General features: G+C 43.8%; 1 protein-coding gene across 8 annotated transcripts in view; it reads right to left on the bottom strand.

The window, feature by feature from the left end:
- Positions 1-20,409, bottom strand: part of AUTS2 (activator of transcription and developmental regulator AUTS2) — an 881,418-nt gene that overhangs the window by 854,827 nt on the left and 6,182 nt on the right. For 7 of the 8 annotated variants that reach the window (XM_067537910.1, XM_067537915.1, XM_067537913.1 and 4 more), the window contains exon 1: positions 11,269-11,584. The exons of the other annotated variant lie outside the window; for it this stretch is intronic. In XM_067537910.1, the coding sequence (XP_067394011.1) occupies positions 11,269-11,562 (294 nt within the window). In that variant the 5' untranslated portion in view covers positions 11,563-11,584. Of the gene's footprint in view, positions 1-11,268; positions 11,585-20,409 lie in introns of those variants that run through there. 8 annotated transcript variants of the gene reach the window in all.

Raw genomic sequence — 20,409 nt, 5'->3', positions numbered from 1 at the left:
TTGCATTTTCCACAACACCACATCCCAGGAAACTTGTCAATGTTTTTTTATTTGCATATCTGTCAGGCTTCCCCAGACAACTAATACATAAAATGATAGTGTACAGGTGTATTAGTTTATGGTTTGCCTTTAATCTAGGGATGTCAATTTGCTTTTGTTTTAATTACATCCATCTTGATACATTATTACAATCTCATGAAACCTCTTCATTATGCCAATGGCTATAAATACAAACAGTTGTTACAAGTTTTCTGGTTCAGCAGCAAACAGCCAAAACACATTAGCCCACACAACATGCACATTCAAAGTTTCAATGATCCCTTCTCCCCCCCCCCCCCCTCTATATTTTCCATCCAGAAACAAAATTGAAATAGATTTATTGGCTCTTCAAAAGTCTGACCAGTAGCAGCAGCATACTGCCATGAATTCTATCAGTTTACAGAGACATCTCAACATTTGTGTCCTCCTGGATTACATTTTTGGGGCAGAAGGTCTGTTTGTAGTTAGAAAAATATGTCAATTGCGCTGAGGTCTTATAAACATGTAAAGATCCACTTTTGTAACTACATAATTCACTGGGTTTTTCAACACACATCCTGAGGTTGAAAGTTTTGGCAAATCCGTCCACCAGATGCATCTTTCTGATCCCAAAACTCATTAAAATTTATTTTTTTAAAGTCCAGCAGACTCAGCTGTTGAACCACAAAAATTGCATTTTTATTATTTTTCCACATAGTTAAAATGACTAATATTGGAAGAGTCCCTGCATAGAAGCACAGTGGCCAGCCAGCAAATTACCGGGACTTCTAATCATTTAGTATTATCCAAAAACGTATAAAAACAGACAAGAAATGTGTGTCCCCTTAAAACAGGATACCTGCATTCTCAGCTTCAGAATTAGAGTTTTAATATTTATTGTGATCTTTAAAAAAAAAAAAAAAAAGAGAAAAGAATTTGACACAGTCCAAGGGTGCCAATCCTAAGGCCTAAGTGCCCTGAAGGGTACACTGAAAAGCACAACACTAAAAGGGATACAACGTGAATTGTTCCGAGCAGCAGCACGTCTCTTCTCAAACCCTCTCCCTTCTCACTACCCAGTCCCACTGGACACTAATCCCACTTTCCACTGCCTCCATCCTCCACCAAAGCCTATTCAAACAGACAGGCATTTGCAGCATGCCTGGAAGGTGAATAGATTTGGCCTAATTCAGGGTGAGGTGAAGTGCGCATGTTGGAAAGGGAAAGAGCTCTCACAGAAGACACGACCCCCTTTTTACGTTAAAGGAGGGGGGGGGGTTGCTGGTCACAGAGTGCCCCCAGGGATTTTAACTGCAGAAGAAGGTCACAGGGAGTGGTTTCTCAGATAGGAAGATCTCAGGTCATTTAGGGCTTTATAGGTGGGGGGAGGGGGAGAATCATTGACTTAAGGCATTGATATTTCTACTTATCTAAACTTTAGCAACAGGTAAAATGCGCAGTGGCAAAACATCTACTGTGAAAACATAGCAATGGGCCAACACAAGGAAGATACACCGCATGCATCTCATCAACTGCAGGAACGACTTCTGATGACTGGTCTGCCACTGAATTAATGTATGGTGTTGGGTAAATCCGTAGTCACTTTTCTCTCTCATTATTTCCCTGTGGATGGGGAAAAACTAAAAACATCATTACCTATCTCAAAGGCATGTTGTGAGGATTAGTTAATATTTGTATGGTGCCTTCTGACTTCCCACGCAACTGTGTGTGGAAATACAGAGGTGGTTGCTCACAGATCTTACTGAACGATAAGGGGCTATTTGTGCTAACGTGTTATCACAACTGCATACCATACTTCTAAGACACTATGGTCTCTATAACCCCAAACAGCAAGCCTTCTTGAATTTTCACAGCTTTGCCTCCGTGTGTGACTATTGTAATAGTGTTCTAAAGATTTGTAAATGGTTGCTGAAAGTCCATTAAACAGTTATAAGAACACTGAGTCAAATATTCTGTTTCACAATTCCAGTAGCCAAATGCTTAGTATTCATTAAAACATTGTGCGCTATGATTTTTTAAATTAAAATGAAAACTTGAATGTTTTTGCCATGACAAAGCAATCACTTTTCCCTCTTTTTACAATGGGAAACAACCAGCCTCAACTATGAAGTAACTTCACATATTATAAACTCCTTTCTGTTTCTGCTCTTTATTTTCATCTAATGGCAACCTATATTCACATTTTAACAGGTTTTAATGGATACTAGGTTTGTCTTTCGACTGAAGCCAGGGAACAAAAGCCAGTATACCAGACTAACAATTGACTCTGATTGGGACCTTGAACATGTCACTCAGCCCTGCATTTTCAAACATGTGCATGCACTTTTGGACCTGCCTGATTTGCCCATATACAGTGACGTGTACACAAGTCAAGGCCACACATGCGTACGTTAGGAATGTGTGTGTGTTCCCTGCACACGTACATCACACACTACACAAGCCCAAGTCAGATGCATGCAAGAAGATGCCCTCACATGCACTTTTGCAAATGCTTGTGCCTCAGTTTACACATCTGTAAAATGGGGTTAACATTTAGCTATAGCATTGGGAGTTGCAGCATTAGCGAAAGTTCTGAGAGATCATTGAATTAAAGCCATTTAACGATACACCAGCAAAACAGGCAGGATGAGCCCTGCATTTTAGATGTCTTCCTCTAATTGCCTATGATCCTCCTAAGCATGGGGACATGCTGTCACTTTAACCCAGTGCAGTGCTATGAACTCTGCCAGACAAAGAACTGCGGTGGAATTGGAATCTACTACTGAATGCCACAATTCATCTTTCTGATCTGACTCTGTACGGTCATCCTGCGGCATCCACAAAACCTATCCCAGACAGCTTAGTTCAAATGACACCCCTTACAGAATGTGCATCCTCCTTACATCGGATTAGGATGGTTGATTGCTGACTGAGCTTGTAACACGTATGGAAAGATTGATTTCAGAGGGGAAGGGCACTGGCTTTATTAAAAAAAATAATAATAATAATCTACCTGCTCCAGATACAATTTAATAGAAAGAGTACGTCATTAAGTTTAAAAATGTTGATTCTTAAGAAGAAAGTTCCTCAGAGTGGAAGTTGTCACACAGGAACTGTTGTGGAATGACCATGATGACATTTAAAATATCAGTACTTTTTGCATCAAAGAGCAAGCAACTATATAAAGGAGTCACACAACCAAGAACGCCAGTGCATGCAGAAATTAATAAGTCTATGCACGTAAACCATGGCTTCATTTCACATATTTTTGATACTAATAAGATTTAGGTAAATACAGTGACAGTGTAAATTCACAGATAGCATGTCACGTAATGTGATCCAATTAAACTTGATAAGCAAGAACACACAGCAATATTTGCAGTGCCAGGGAATCCTATTCTAGCTCTCAGGCTGTTATTTTCGTCTCCTTCACTACCTCCTCCCTGCCGCCCGCAAAAAGTGAAATAAAAGACTTCCTTACAATGTTCCCCATCCTCAGGATTTACCCCTTTCACTTAAAAACGTCTCTCCTCCTCCTCAATATGTAAATGCATCGATACTAGTGCTACCAAAACTACCTTACCAGGAAGAATCTAAAGACACTAGTTAACTCATTATCTTAAAGGCAAACTGCAGCAGAACCCAGCTTGGGATTTGACACATTGTCACCACAGATTCTGCTGTTACAGGAAAACAAATCCCTACCTGCATTAGCCATTTCCCATTACTTACAAAACTGGATTTTCCATTTTACAGCAGAGGAGTTTTGCAATTTCTGAAGTAGTCTTCACTGTGGCTCATTGCCAAGTCAAAACAACAACAAATAGACTAAAAAAAATAAAAAAAATGCATACAGCTGGTAATTTGTAGTGTCTATGGAGTCAAACTCCAACTAGAGCAGAGATACTGAACTGATCAGTCATAAGGATGATCTATAAAAGCACAGAGGGAGCGCTGCAAGCAATTTCCCTTCACAGAACTGGTGTTCGACATTCTTTTTGAGGCAATCCAAGTTCAAATAAGGAAGACTGCGGGTTAAACATTTCAGCCCACAACTTCCTAACTCCATTACCCTTTTACTAATTGTGTTTCAGACTTCACTAAACTTGGGCTCCGGCTATTTTTAAAGTCTATCTGACTCAACTGATTGTTGCACAGAATTAAAAAGATTAAAAACTTCTAATTTAGCCGTAGATAATTAGAAGGCTGCAGGTCAGACCCACAGAGTAACGTGGTGAGGTCTCAAAATGAAACTGATAGAAACAGTTCTTTAAAAAAATTTTTAAAAAATACAACATATGGTAGAATATTCTGGGCAGACACCTCCCAACTGAAAAACAACAAGGTAGCAGGGGCTTTTTAAACAAGGACAAATTTTGCTGAATATTGCCTCTGATACTGACAATATCGCTCTTCCAAGAGGAAGATTTACATCTAAAGCAATAGATCTTACCTGTAACAACATCTCTACTTCTCAGTGTTCCTGTCCAGTCCCTGATATTTCTCTATCGATCTCAGCGTTGTAACTCAATCTTTCAATTACTCAGGCTCTTGATGTCTTTCTTCTGATTTCTTTGCCTTTCCCTAGTGATGCATTTTCCTTCCAAAGTTGCTGATCCTTTATCCTTATTTCTTCAGACTCCCACATCCTAGCAGAGACCCCAGATTCTCTCTCATTAAGTGCTTTCTTTCTCAGGTATAAGAAAAAGATTATATGATAGAGAAGGATAAGGGGTCTTTTGTACTACTGATGTGGTCATATAACTCCCTTAATCACAGAAAGCAGAGCCAGAAAAGACCACTTGAATCTCCTAGTAATCTACATATCTCATCCCTGTACAGTCTAAATGTTTCCTTCCCTGAAAAATATCAGGCTACTTACTTAAATGCTTAAATTTAGACAGGTTTGAAAATGTTGCCATTGGAGCCTCTTCTTGGGGGCTTATCCCACCTGTTTTAAAATGTCTCCAAGTTTAGCAGTTTAGCATATGCCTCCCATGATCCCCTCTTCCACGGTCATCCACAAAACTGATCCTGGATAAATTTACTGTTACCTCTACATTTTAAGTGAAAATAAATGCCTCCAGCACTGACCCTCTGCATCCAGTACCAACTGTACCCAGCTTAACATCGCTCCCCACTAGCAGGTTTTACCCCTAGAGTTACTATTGTCTGTTCCCTGTTGGTCTAAATCTTAGAACTCATGAATGCAAACAGAGGGCAGGACAAACCCCTAAGAATCTAAGTAGTCAACAAACACTATAGGGCCACCAAGATTTGCTGAGAGCACTGAATAAACACTTGACGATATGATGCTGGTGTAGCAGGGCAACAGTGTGAAGATGAAATTTCTTCTGGAATACGAAGGGATAAAAAACGCAGATCGAAGCGTGTGTGTTGACAAAATCTCAAAGAACATGCAGGCATACTAATCATGCAAGCTAAGAGACTGGTAAGAAAGACAGACATTACAAGCCAAGCATTCTGATACCCAGCCCAGAGACACAGGAGCCTCTTTTCACACATTTATAGCTTCTATCTTCCTACAACAAACAAGCTTATTTTAATTTTCCAATAGGTCATGCATGATGATGTGTGCCACACAATAAGTATTGAAGCAAAATCCTACTCTCAGATGCATGCACAGAACTGTAATTGACTGGGTATGACAAATACACAGAAAAAGAACTTCGCACTTGGTATCTTCCTAACAGTGTGTGTTACTTTCACGTTTTGTTGCTACCAATCTTTTGAAACCCATACCAGCAGTTAAACTTTGCCCTGAGTAGTCTTACATCATTCTCTCTCTCCCCGGTACATAGAACTGCTGTAACGAACATCTGCCTTCATCATGCATCCACATCAGGGGAACAACTGCTTAACATTACACTAGGTGGATAGAATGATCTCATAAGCAACGTGAAACTCAGTAAACAGCTCCTTTTACACACACTTGTAAGTATTTGCTATTGGTAAATAATTATGTTGGGCTTTACCTGACAATAATTTAGCAGAGTCTCAAAATGGTCTGCACATCAAACAGGTTGTCAGCAGACATACATTAAGAACTGTGCTTAAGCTGTAAGAAACAAGAATCACCATTAAATGTAGATTTCCCCCAACTGCCATTCACATCATGCACATTTATTGTTTATAAATCTACTGTTTGCTTTATCTTTGCGTCCTGTTTCAGATAAACAGTCTGAGCCGGAGCTAAACAATTGCCCACATGGAAAAGTAGCTCCATTGCTCGGTGTTCAGAAAACTAAACCAGTGCTACTCTATATGGATGGGATTTGCTGAGCAGACTCAGGAAAAATGAAGTACTTTTCTGGGTCAAAATTATCTCAGCACCCAGGTCAGATTTCATCTCTCATCATAATAAGCCATCTCCACTACTGTGTCATTTCAGTCCCCCCCCCCACACACACACACCTTTGAGTGGGTTGGGAGACTCTTAGTGAAGTCTTATGTCATCAGAACACTAGTCTATAAACCTCCGTCTCAAAAGTGCCAAAGCTAATTACAGAGAAACTAAAAGAGGAAGTGTTATAAATGGAAGTCATTAGACAGTGTCATTTCAAGATGTTCTTGGAAGAGTCCCTCTTGTCCCTTAACTGAAACAGAGTTTAAACATTCTGCCGTTAACCAGTACACGCATGACTCTGGCCATCAGAAAACCACCACAGTACCACTTCCGCTGGCCAAGCTGAGTAAAGCGGTCAGAATGCTGACTACCACTGACTGCCCTTCTTTTTCCTCCTTCCACACCAAAGAAAATGCGGAAAGACCAAGGAGAGCTGATATATGGACAATGGGGCCAAGGAACGTGTAGTGCACGTGGTGCAGTGTCACAGCGAGAGACCAGTGCCTCATAGCAAATTCTAGGAATACATCCCAGATGCTTCATTTAAGGACCAGGCCTGAAGGTTGCAAGGTCTCCCACAAATGTGTGAAATAGATCCTCTAGCTTTCAATAGGCAGATCCAAACCCAAAAGCAACCTCTGCTAATCAGAGAACCAAGACTAGAACTGCTCTCGGCAAATTTGCACTCAAGCAGCACTTACAAGCAACATTTGCTGCAATACCCTTGGGTTGCTTGGTTGTTAGTTTGAAGCCTGAAACATGGTACAACAGTGAGGCCCCACTCTCCCTTCATCTCTTTCTTCTTCCACCTTCTACTTCAAGCAAAACAGTAAAAAGACCAAGACATGATGTTGTAGAGAGAAGAATTATCAAGAGATAATGGGTGCCTATTTACATCCCATATAAGGGGGAAAAAGGTATAAATGCCAAAGGGGATAGTGGTAGTCAGCTTTGGTTCCACAGGAACGTTTATCACGGTGCATTATACCACAACTGGCATTATACCACAAACAAACATCTCTTCTTTGGATACAACAGCAAGACATGGAACCCTCTCTTTCGTCTTTATAATCCCACTTGACACAGTGCCTGTATGTATACATCATCCATTTACAACATCCCTCCCACATCCTAGCCATCAGTCTGCTGCACAATGAGGGAGCCTTTTTTTCCAGCAGTGCTGAGACAATATGTTTAGTAAAGGATGGGGCCACTGGCTTCCATGATTTATACGCTGCTTAATCAGGCTCTGTGATTTTATGCACAATCACTAAAATATTCACATTATATTAGGGGCAGCACCATGCATCCACCCACGGCAGATATAGATCACTGAAAAGATGTTCTCGTAGACAGAGAATAGCAGCTCACGTCATTGTCCTTGTCTGGACACTCCCATTTTCTTTAAGAACAAGATTTTCTCCTTTCCTGGATTTTGAGGTGGGATCCTCAACTGGCATAAATCAGTGTAGTGCCATTGATTTGAACAGTGCTAGGCTGATTTACACCTGCTGATGAAATGGCCCTTTGTCTCCTTCCACACTATTGCAGCAGTTTGGATTTTGAGCTCACATCTGAAGTTCAACCACAGAAGGAGAGTTTGGGGCAATCTTTTCAGTTATCAAGCACTAAAGCCCACTGAAACCAAAGGAAAAGACTCTCACTGATTCACTCTGCTGTGGATCAAGCCCTCACCACGCAAATTAAATACCAGGGAAGTTTCTGGTGGCACCCCAGCTGCCTGCGTCCACTCAAGTATTTCAACACCAACACAAACTTGCTTATCACCTCCGAGATCATCTCATTCAATAGACTGAGTCTCAAGTCTCCTTGCAAATACTTTAAAATCTCAGCCAAACTTCAGGCAGCCATAAGCAACATACACATTAATCCATATTAGGCCAGCATGCTTGACCCTTTCATCTTACTCTGATCCTTCGACACATCTTCCTCAAGAAACATGCTTCGTCTTATTTTTAAAAAAAAAAAGACAAGAATGAGTTTCTATCAGTGTTTGTCAATGCAGGTCAAAATGTGCCACTTATCACATGAATATTGAATTCTCAAGTCTCAGTGTGCTGGCTATTGCTTTATCTGAATAAGGTATTAACTGGCAGAGCTGGCTAATGTTTTTCAACTCCATTCACGTGATGCAGAATTACAGCAGGAAGCCACTAGTCCCCATTCTTGGCTTTGCACAAAAAAAGGAAATTTTAATTTCAAATTTAAAAAAAAAAATAAGGCAAGCCAAATACTATTAAGTTATTTTATAAAAGCTCCCCATTAAGTTCAAACAAGAGCAGGCTGGTAGAAATTCTTGACCATTATATTGACTATAAAACATGCTCACCAAAAAGGAAGCATTTGGGCCAAATTCTGGAGTCCTTATTCAAGCAGAACTCCCACTGACATGAATGTGATTTTTGTTTGAGGGAGAACAGAATTTAGGTTTAGTAGACCAACTTGTGTAAATCTCACTCCTGTTGGTGAATTCTTAGCCACACAAGTATTCCCATTGGCTTCAATGGGGTTACACATGTAAGTACTCACCAAGGTAAGTAAGGGCTATAAAACTGTTAATAGTTTACTAGGGATCACAACTCATGCATTTTGTGTATTTCTCAGGTAGGAGACACATTCTCCTCTCAGCTACACTATAAGAAGTTACTTCAGCCAGTGAAGTTACTCTGGATTTACACAGACATAACTGAGAACAGAATTTGGATCCTAGTGTAAAGAAACAGAATGCTATTATTACTGGATAAATATTTAAATAGTTTGAATACACACTTTGTTGTTGTTAAGTGATCAATTGCATCTTCCCATTTATTTTGACAGTTCATAATTGTTACAGTTGCAATTCCATTAAATGTAAACCCAAATAAATCTGACTCTCAACACAAACTTCGTAAAATTCTACAATGCACAGTTTATAAACACAGACCCTTAAAATAAACGCCCAAAGCTTTCCTAAAACAACTATATCCCCTTGATTACATAGCGTTGTAATTCTGCATTACTTATTGTAGTGTAACTGAGAGGAGAATTTGTCTCCTACCTGAGAAATACACAAAAATGCATGAGTTGTGATCCCTAGTAAACTATTACCAGTTTTATAGCCCTTACCAGACTATTTTCAAGTGTTTAAAGAAGTAAACACCGAGCAGCCTCCTGATCAGGCTGGGCGGTTAATATGGCGGGGGGGGAGGCACAGGTTGTGCTTTCTAAGAGCCTGAATAGGCAAGAAAGAGCAGACTGGATTCTGGAATGACACTGAACTAGCATCACCCAGGGCTCAAAAGGAGACAAACTGCACACAGCGAGCAAGTAACAAAAATCCAGTGGGTTCAAACTGTGCATTCAATTTCCTATCGTTTTGCCTTTAAATTTTAAGACAAGAACAGCTGGCGCCAACAAATAAGCTACTCTCCAATTTGACTGCCAGTCCCCCACATGTGATAGCACATATTAAAAAGAGAAGGGTGGGAGGCGCTAGGAAGAGTACTGACAATAAAGTAGAACCACTTGTAACAGGCTCTTTGATGTGTCCTGAGACAGCAGCAGGGACAGGGCCGGTGCATTCACAGAAGCATCTCAGATCAGAACAGAAGCGGTTTCATCACATATTTCAAGGAGAGAGGAGGGAGCGTTCCCCCCGCCCCAAAGTTAAAGGGGCAGTGCACACACAAGCAAAACAAATAAATTAGACCACACACTCTGCATGCTTCAAACACCCAGACCTGGGAAATCAGACAGACATTCAGCTGTTTGTACTTGTTAAGGGGTCCTCCTCATCAGGCCTTCCCACAAAATAGCAAGGAACATCCCCCCACAACGGTATAACCTTGACAATGAAGCAGGACTGGAACGTTCAACCACTACTGCCACAACCAGCTGCTCCCCACGCCTGTAGCACACAGCCCAGTGCCAGGGCCTCCCAAAATCATCATCATCATCATGATGCAGAATAGCCAAGAAAAGTTTGATTTGGATCCTCCACCACTGCTCTCCTGGAAGGTGGGGCGGGAGCAAGAGGAGAAGGGCTGCAACCAACATGCCCTGGTTACACACACACACACACACACACCACACAGACACACACACACACACCCCAAAAGCAACTCTCTTCTCCAATCTCGCTACCCCCACGTATATGGATTGTGGGTTCAATATTTCTCTCCAACCCAAGGAGGAAAAACGCCCCTCCCATTTTTATATCCTTTCCCCCCAAATCTGTCCCGACACAGGGGATATATCGCGATTGGGAGAGACCCTTTTAATCTCCTCCTTGCCTCTCTCTCCACACCCCCTCCTTCCCCCCAGCTTGTCTGGCTGGGAAATGTGCATTTGGAAAGCAACGCTGCAGGTGTTCAAGGAAGGAAGAAAGACCGAGCTCTTCTCTCTCTCTCTCTCTCACACACACACACACACACACACACACACACTTCGGAGAAAAAGGGTAACAAGCCCTTTAGCTGTCAGCAAGGGATTCCCCCCCTTCTCCCTCCCCTCCTTACATTTAACCCTTTAAGGGATGAGATACCCATGCAGAATAAAGGAGGCTATTCCTGCGCCCCTTCCTTTCTCCTTGTCAAAGAATACCACTGCCCCCCCCCCGCAAAATAAGCAGCCCCACCGCTCCCCAGTGCAGGAGAGGGGGGGGGAATCGCCCCCATCAGCTGCAGCCCAAACACAACAGACAAGCAGCCACAGCAATTGGGGGGGGGGGGAGGGGGCGCTGCGTTGTTATCCGTCCAGAGAGAGAAAGGCAGGCAGCAAGGAGCGGGCGAGCCGGAGGGAAGGGGCAGCAGACAGCTCTCCCTGCCCCCCCCCCCCCCCCGACAATGAGACACACACAGCGGGGGGGGCGGGGGGGCGGTTACCTCCAGAGCCTCAAAAGTGACAAAGCTGCACATCGCGAAGCCATCGATGATGTCCTCTTCTGCCGAGGAGGGCTCCCGCCGCTTCCTCCTGGGGGGTCTGGGTCGGGACGAGGCTGGGTTCCCATTGTCTTCTTTCTCCGAGCCCGACGAGGAGAGGAGCGGAGCCGCCCGGCTCCTGCCGGCCCCAGCGGCGGCCGCCCCTCCTAATCCGCCTCCGGCTCGCCGCTCCCGGTCTCTCTGCGAGCGGGATCGCCGCTTTCTCCGAAGCCCGTTGCATCGTGTCGGGCCATCCATGGCTCTTGCTCTCTCGCTTCGCTCGCTCCCTCTCTTCCCCCCCCCCCCTCAAACCTCCCCCCCCCCCCCCACACCCCAGCCAACCCAGCCACAAATCCGGCTTCCCCCAATGGGATAAAGGGGGAGGGAGCGAAGGAGAGCGAGGGAGGAGGAGGAGAGAAGGAGACCGGGGGGGGGGGGGGGAATAAAAGAATCCAAGTCCGGTTCCACCAGCAGCCAACACCAAATGTAGGAGATTCCTCTAAGCCAGCCCAGGAAAGGAATGGCTGATCACAGGTCGCCTTTGTAAAAAAAAACCACACACAAAAACCCCTCCTCCGGCAGCAGGCAATAAATCAGAATAGCGGAATGCTTTGATCCGGGGGCTGGCAGACTCGGGGTTTGCGAAAGAGAAAGGGAAAAAGAAAAAAAGAAAAAAAAAAAAAGAGAGACAGACAGACAGAGCCGCTGGAAGAAGGTGAAAGACACACAGATTTCCTGGCACAAAAACGCTCTTCCTTCCTCGCCTGCCCAACTAGGAGAACTTGCGCGCACACACACACACTCACACACACAAGTGTGTCTGTAGGATGCAACCTTCTCCCCCCGCACAGCCTCCGTCCGCCCGCCGCCGCCCCCCGCCCGCCGGAGCCAAGGGGGAAAACCCTCAGCGCCCTGCATGCAGGCGCGCTGTGCTCAGGCACCGGCCAGGGATGGACTCGGGAGCGGGGCACCGGGCGCCCGCCCCCCCTTCCCGAACACGCCCACCCAGCCGATCTATTAATAACGATCAATCATCGGAATTCGGCGGATTAATTGCGCGGGGGGGGGGGAGGGGGGAGGCAGGAACAGATCTGAGGCGGGAGGGGCATTGACACACACTCCCCCCCCCCCCCATAAAAGCGATTCGGGCAGAGGTGATGAGGATCAGATCTTCCCCGGGGGGGCAGCGGGGTGTGTGTGCGCGCGCGCTGCTCCAGACGCTGCCCCCCCACTCCAGCAAATGGGGGGATGCAAAGGGGACGGTGCCCCCCCTCCGGCCTGGGAGGCGGCGGCTGCAGCAGCGGGGACGGGAAGGATGGAGGTGTTGGCCCCCAGCGGCTGCAGCAGCGGCCGGGATCCGGCCCCCTTCCCCGCGCCCAGCCCCCGCCCCCGCCCACCACCACCCAGAGCCGTCACGTGGGCCGCTTGCCTCTCCCTCTCCCCCCCCCCCCTGCTCGCTCTCGGCGTGGCGTGAAAGGCGGCTCGCCGGCCCCGCGAAATAAGTTGCAGGCAGGCGCAGGGAGGCTGCGCGCCCGGGGGACGGGCTCGGGACAGGAGTCGCGCTCTCTGCTCCGGGCGGAGCTAGGGCGTCTGTCTGCGAGCCGGGCACGGGCACGGGCGGCTCCCGAGTCCTGCCCACGCGGGGGTGGCCGGGGCGGAGGAGCCCCTCGACGCCCCGGTGCCTGGGCCGGGCAGCGCCCCGCTAGCCCTCTGCTCCCCGGTCCCAGTCCTGCCCCGGCCCGTTTCTCCTGCCGCCCCCCGGCTCCCGGCAGCGCTGCAGGGGACCCCCCCAGCAAACCGTGGCAAGGGGCTGCCCGGTGGCGGGGATCCCCGCTGCTGCGGGTGCTGGTCGGCCGGCCTGCAGGGGGGCACGGGCCCCTGCCTCGCCCTCTCCCCCCGCCGGGCTGCAGCGTGCTCGGCGCTGGGCCTCCCAGGCTTTCCTCCCTCGAGGGGAAATCCCACACTGCCACCCGCGAACCTCCCGCCCGCTGCCCGAGCTGCCCGCTCCAGGCTTTGCGGCTGGTCGCCTCCTCGCGGGGGAAATGCCAGCCTCTCCCCCGCTCCCCTCGCAGGGCAACTAAGGGCCCGTGCCCGGCTGAACTTGCTACGAGAGGAGGGATGAGCCCGCCCTGTCTCTCCCCTGCCCCAGCCGGCTGAGCTGGTCCCCCACGAGTGCCAGCTGGCTACCCCTGGAGGTGGAGGCACACTCACAGTAGCAGTGGTGTGGGAGCCACAGCCGGACGCCGGGGCATCCACGCACTGCTTCCCTTTCCTCTTCCTTCACCGAGGACTGTCTCCCCCGCCTCCATTTCCCATACTGAGCTCTTCTCCTTTTGTACCTCTGCTCCCCTCCACACCACAGGCTCAGCTGTCAGTACTGGGGGGCAGGAGATAATAGTGGAATGAGTACCCCTAGCCTCATTATGTCAGACAACAAACCTCCCACCGATCTACACAAAGCTGGTCTTTGCCTATTCCCTAGGACTTATTTTTTCTTAGCTCCTTTTTTCCTCTTTCTTCCCTTCTGTTTTTACCCTTTCCTTTATTTCTGTCCTACTGCACAGGGTTGTATTCATTTTCACTCCTTTCTTCTTAAATGATTCAGCCATTGCTCAGCTGAATGAGGCGGAGCACATGGTTTGGAGTTAGGGTCAGTGTACAGGGCCAAGAAGAGGTAGGATGGAGGTGTGGAGCAGGAAATGAATGGGACACAGGAGAGGAAGGAGGGCTGACAAGAAAGAAGTGGTATCTGAACAAAGAGACAGACTGGGAAAGGAGCTGAAGGAGTAGGTCTGAAAGAGCAAGGGAGAAAAAGACAGGCTGAAGAGGGTGGGCAGGGTGAGGAGAAGCAGCTGAGGAATGAATGGTGGTCTGACTGAGGTCAACACAATTGGATGAAAATGAAAAAAAAAAAATGGAAAGGAGAGGAAGGAGGAACTGAAGAGAAAAAAAATGACTGGGGCTGGGGGGAAGGTGCACCAGCAAACCTGGAAATAGGGAATCTAAATGTGAGTCCTGGAGCCAAGGAGCCTGTTGGGCTCTGGCAGAGCAGCAGTGGTTTCCTGTGTCCCCCAAGGGAACATCAGATGGCTATTCAAGCAGACTGTGTCAAAGTTTGAAGTATATTAGGGGATTTCAGGACTTGGTGACTAGAAACAGAGAGTGGGGGTGCCCCTCATTACAATCCCACAAGCACTTAAATTCAAGAGTGCAAGAAATAACACAATTTGGGAGCTATTTGCTAATCACCTCTTAGTCGAAAAATTGAAGACCACAGTAGGTCCTGTTTTAATAATAGTGTAGATGTTTAGGGCCATGTACAGAGAGCAATGTAAGCTGAAGCTTTCAATGCATACTTTATACCAACCATCTCTCTTTAGACTCTCAGGAAACAATTTTCCATTGCCATCCATACTGTGTAATTATTTACACTTGTCCAGTCTCTTGACAGGGTGGCATTTTAAATCCACTTTGCATAGGTGTAAATGACTATACAAGAGTCAAGGCAGTGAGAAATCAGGCCCACACTTGCTTACCAAAAGGCAACTTGTATCGCTCACCCCTCTTGACCCTGAATCTACACCCATGGCACTTGCACATGGAGGGGCCAGAAGAGATGAACAAACAAAAGCAAAAGAGCTAATGGTGTAAGAAAGTGTACATTAAGGAAGGTTACACACCTTTACATTAAGGAAGGTTATTCCACAGAAAGGGAATGCCTGGAAAATTCAGAGCAATCTAGGCTGTCTTTAAAAGAGGTCTATGATTAACAGACCCTGACGATAGGTATGTTGCTTCCCCTCCCTTTAGCCTAACCTTTTATATTTATTTTGTATATCACGATGAATCTGTATTTTGGTATATTTGTTGTATTTGAAAAAAAGTTACTGGAAAAAGAAAAAAGCCAATTAATGAATTTCAATATTTAATCTAGGCAGTTTTAAAAATAGAGTTAAAAGTGGCTTCCGGTTCTACACCTGGCCTTGAATCCCCCAACTGTTTTTGTGGGTTACAATCACATTTTCCTTTCTTTTTCAAAGTTCTATTTTCTGCCTTACTGCTGCTTGACAAACCCACACAAAGAGCAAGGCAAACACACTGTACAGCAGACAGTAGACCAGTATAGTTAAGGTGATGCAATGTATGTTGACAAGTCCAAATATTACAACCACCACCTATAGCCTAGTATTGTTCCCCCATCTCCCCAGTTCTTTACAAGGTTTCTAAAAATGCAGAACAAGAGATATTAAACTGTACTGTAGCAAACAACTGTTACTCATTCTTTTGGAAAATAACTAGGTAATTTTCAAGGCAGTGTAATTGATTAGAGTGTCCTGCACATCCATCACCATTAAAATGACTTAATAACCCATTACTCAAACGTTTCTGCAGATTTTCATTGCATTGCTGAAAGTCTGTGTGTATGTTTCTATTTCCCCACACACATGCATTCACAAAGAAAGCTCAGTACAGGATTCGTTTCATATTCTTAGAGGCAAATCCCTAGATTTGCACATGTCTACTGAAAAAAGATTAAAGACATATTTCACACACACTTCATTAGAAAATAGAAGGCAGATTCCATCTGGATAATATACATAGGTCCTCAATTAACAGCATGGAAATATTGGTTGTTTTCTCCTGGGAAAATGCAGTCATTTACCACAGTGCAGATCTGGGGCCTGATTCAAAGTCAATGGATGGCTTGCCATTGACCTCTAGTGGCTTTGAATCATCCCCTTGGTGCAGGTGACATTATCTGGACAGCTGATCTTTACGGACAGATATAATACAGAGTTTTATCGAAGAAACCACACACCCATTAAGTTGTCTTTTCCACATGCTTTTTTCCCCAGCCAAGAATTTCAAGCTCTGTGGTACTTCTTTGACAGCAGGCACCCATGCATGCCACCTTCCTAAGGCCATCTGTTAGTTTTTGCTCTAGAAATATATCCTAGCTGGCACTTGACATGAAAAAGCAGATCTTTTATTTAGTTTGTACCACTCAATTGCTGAGTCACTGTTATTGAGATTACTGGCTCTGCTATACTCCGCTATCAAGCATAACACCCACAGAAAGTGTACTTTTATGGATGTGTAAGCATATGTTCATCAACCTACTGATTTGAGGCAGACACCAAAAGCACACTGTTTTGTGGTCCTGATGTTGCAGCCATGCTAGCAATGAAGAGATCAAGTTAATATAGAACAAAATTAACTATTTTAACAAGTTTTGCACATCATCCTATATTAGAATAAAATGAAACTTCCAAATGTAGTAATAATAATAAATAAAAGGTATTTTATTAATGTCTTCCTAAATTAGCCCCTGGCATGCCTATCTGTGAAGAATATGTATGGTAGCTAGAAAATGGGGAGTTAATTCATTGCTTGAGAAAGCTGCAAGAACCTTGCCTCTAGCAATAGTAATTTATAACTGCATTTTGGGATAACGTTTAAAAGTTTTTTCTAATCCATGTGTGGGATTCAGTGGAGTTTAAGATGCCTTTTTTGGACCATCCTTTTTCGTTTACAGTTAAGATACATACTTCAAGGTGTTAGAAATTGTGCATTGTAGATCTGAAGTTGTTTGTTTGTTCTTTTAAGCAAACCTTCAAGTTAAAATACAAAAGCCAAGATGAACAAAAATTAAAGGAGACTTTTTGCCTTGTTGGTATGATACATTTAAGAGACTAATAGAAGATTACAAATAAAAAGTAAAAAAACCAGTTTGGATAATTTTGCAGATTATATAGGCAAAAAGAAAGTTTAACACACTAAAAGCAAAGTTAAGCAACTTTATTCTAAATCAATCAGATTGCTTATTTTATAGATCTTTAAAAATAGACAATGTTTAGACAACATTCAGGATAACAACTGTTCAGTTGTCCTAAAGAGGTCTATTTTTTCTAACCTCCTAATTGTTATGAATCTTACTCAAGTGTTTTGCATTTTCTATTAGTATTAGGAAGTGTGAAGCAGAAGAATGTAAGGAAGAAGTGGCCAAAGTGAACCCTTGGGGAAAATTTTAAAAAGCCCCAGAGGTTTAATACAAACCTAAACTGGAAATGGAGAAATGGGAAGGCAAGCTAACAAGAACACAAAAAGTCATTAAAGATTTGCCGAGAGAAAAGGGCAGCAGCAAAAGCAGGAAGAGTTGAGAAAAGCCAGAAAAATTTAAGGGAACAAGATAGGTTTCTAGAAATATTGAAGGGGGAGGGGAATGTGTGCAAGGAGGAGTTTGAGGGGGGGAATAAAGTAGAAAACTTTTCTGAGCAGAAGCAGGTGGAATCAGTCTGTGGAACTCATTGCCACAAGGCCAAAAGTTTAGCAGGGATAGGCTGCATTGGACATCTATATGGAAGACAACATCCATAGTTAGAATAAGGATTCAAAAATGTTTTGGAAGGGCTATAAATCCTCATGCTTCAGGACACCAACCAATCGCAGAGTTTCCCTGTGTCAAATGCAGGGTTTCTTCCCCCTTTCAATGAAGCAGTTGGTACTGATTATAGTCAGACAGAATATTGGACTAGCTGGGCCACAGATCTGACTCAGGCTGGCAATTCTCATGGCCCACTGACAATGACTAAAATGGTTGAGAATCTGAACTCCCTTTTTAAATCTGTCCGAAGCAAGAAAATCCTTTCAACAGTTTGGAAATAAGGAACAGTTATTGATAAGCAACTGATAAAGGAATATAGGAAAATATTAGCTATTAGCCAGACTGGATGAGATGCATTCCAGGATAGACAGACTTATCAGTAACAGAATAAGGGAGTCCTAAAGTAGAAGAGGTTTGAAAAAAGAATAGATTCCAGACACTTGATTGCTTTTTTGCATTTTACTACAAAAATAAGATCAGGATCTGCTAATGCAAATTGCAACACCCACATGGAATCCAAGTGAACCTATGATTTTAATTACTTAATCATTTAGCCCATCAGAGTCCACACAAGTGTTAGAAAATCATAGCCTTGGCAGATAAAGGGGATGATGAGGATGAAATTGGATTTCATAAAAGCATTTGATATTGAATTTCATGAAATCTTGCTTGAAAATTTGATTCTAATTGGTTTGGATAGGAACAATGTTGAATGGATTGAAAATCGACTGAAAAGCTATAGATAAAGTATAGAGAGAGCCAGCAATATATTAAGTTGAAGGGTGGGAATGAGTGGGTGGGTACTGTGGTGTTCCATATTGAAATCCCATCTTATTGAGGATTATGAGTAAATGGAAAGCTAATGAAGTTCACAGATGGTACTACATGGGGAGGAATTGCAAATATTAGTGAGATAGAGAAACAAATATGAGGGAGTTTAGGAACATGGAAAAAATAAATTTCTATTTTCATCAAAAGCAAACTTCAGGTCAAACGATTCCAGAGTTCTTTAATTAGTATAATAAACAAGGTAACCATATTTTGGGGTGAAATCCTAGCCCCATGAAAGTCAATGGCAAAACTCCCATAGACTTCAGTGGGACCCAGATTTAGCTCCTAAATTTGTTTTCAGTTTTAAAATGGGTTTTTCAAAAGTGTAAGGGATTTAGGAGAATCTCACCCTTAGTTCCTTATCCAAATGCTTAATAAAAGGCAACCAGGTGATCAAATAGGTAGCATATGATTCTTTTCTAGAATCAACCAACTTCTCCTATAGTTGCCAGAACAATCCCAGCTTTTGTATCTCAATGATGGGCAGGTTCAGCTTTCACCATCATGTAACAAATCTGCCTGCTCACAGTATCATTGTAATCTCTTATTTTCAGTTTCCCTCTCTTACCCTATCCTGAGATCTCTTAAAGGAGATACCAGCACCACCTGTTTCCCCAGCATTTTAAAAACAGTGTTTAGCACAAGTTATGCTTCAGTTAAACTAGTTATGTGGCTCAATACAGGGGTAACGGAGTGAAATTTAATGGCCTGTGATAGAAGGGTGGTCAGACTACGTGATCTAATGATCTCTCTCTTTTGGCCTTAAACTACAAATAAACTAGCAACTTAACCCCTCTAGTTTTTTATTTTAGGGGCTTCTTCATAAATATGGGGGATCATTTCCTGCTAAATTAGGGGATCAAATTCCTGCTAAATCCTATTCCCCCCACCACCAGTTATCTGTCCCCTACCAAACTTGGTCTTCTTTTAAAGGAAGTGTGTGTGTGTGTTTTGTTCCAGATCCTCTAAATTTCCAAAAAAAGTATTGCTCTTATGGTCTTACACTTTACTCTGTGCCAGCATGGCAATTATTAAAACATTTTTATTGATATTACACAGTGCTCTATGCAATTTGACTTCAATTTATTATGAACATTGATTTTTAAACACAAAGCAGCTCGGATTTGTTTTTTTGCAGTTTATAACTTTTCATTACCGTTTCTGTGAGCACTAGGGTAAAGTGACCTTTATTTGCCAGAGGTAGATTAGTGGGTGTGCCTTATTCTGACCATGCTTTTTGCGGTGTAATTCCACGGAGTTTAATGGAGTTACTCCTCTTTACATCAGCATGTGAGCAAAATTAGGCTCACTGGAATGTTTTCAAATTTGGGCGCCTGAAGTTCCTAAACCATATTTAGACACCTGAATAGATGCAGCCTAGTGTTGAGGTGCTAAGCAGTGAAATTTATAGGACCTACAAGTGAGCAGTATCTTTTAAAGTCACTTTTGTTGCCACATTCCACGCACTGTATTGCCTCTTTTCGATTAGAAAACTGCTTTTGGAAATGGCAGTTTTAAAAATTTCTGTGCAACACATTGAAAATCATGCTGGATTTCATAATAACGTACACTGACGTGTCAACATCAACCTGCAGGGGTCTGGCTGGGAATGACACGTTTAATCAATTTGCTTTTTCAGGTGCTGCAGGTAGAAGAGGTTCTAGAAAATGAAGAGAATACAATACCCGAGGCATCATTGTCAGGTCTGATCAAGTGGAAGACTTGAGAAGATTTCTCAGGCTCATATCTTGCTTTTTCATTATTTTATTAAAATAATGTGGGTCAAGGAAGAAAAGAAAGAGGGAAAAGTCAAATAATGCTACAGCCTACTCCAAACAATGATATAACTACTAAAAGCCAAATATTGTTAGTCATATTGCTCCAACAAA

Source organism: Emydura macquarii, unplaced genomic scaffold (assembly GCF_026122565.2).
Source record: "Emydura macquarii macquarii isolate MOO-44397 ecotype Brisbane River unplaced genomic scaffold, CSIRO-AGI_Emac_v2 contig_450, whole genome shotgun sequence".
Taxonomy (NCBI): domain Eukaryota; kingdom Metazoa; phylum Chordata; order Testudines; family Chelidae; genus Emydura; species Emydura macquarii.
Note: the sequence above shows the minus strand (reverse complement) of the source record. Positions and strands in the feature narration are given on the sequence as shown.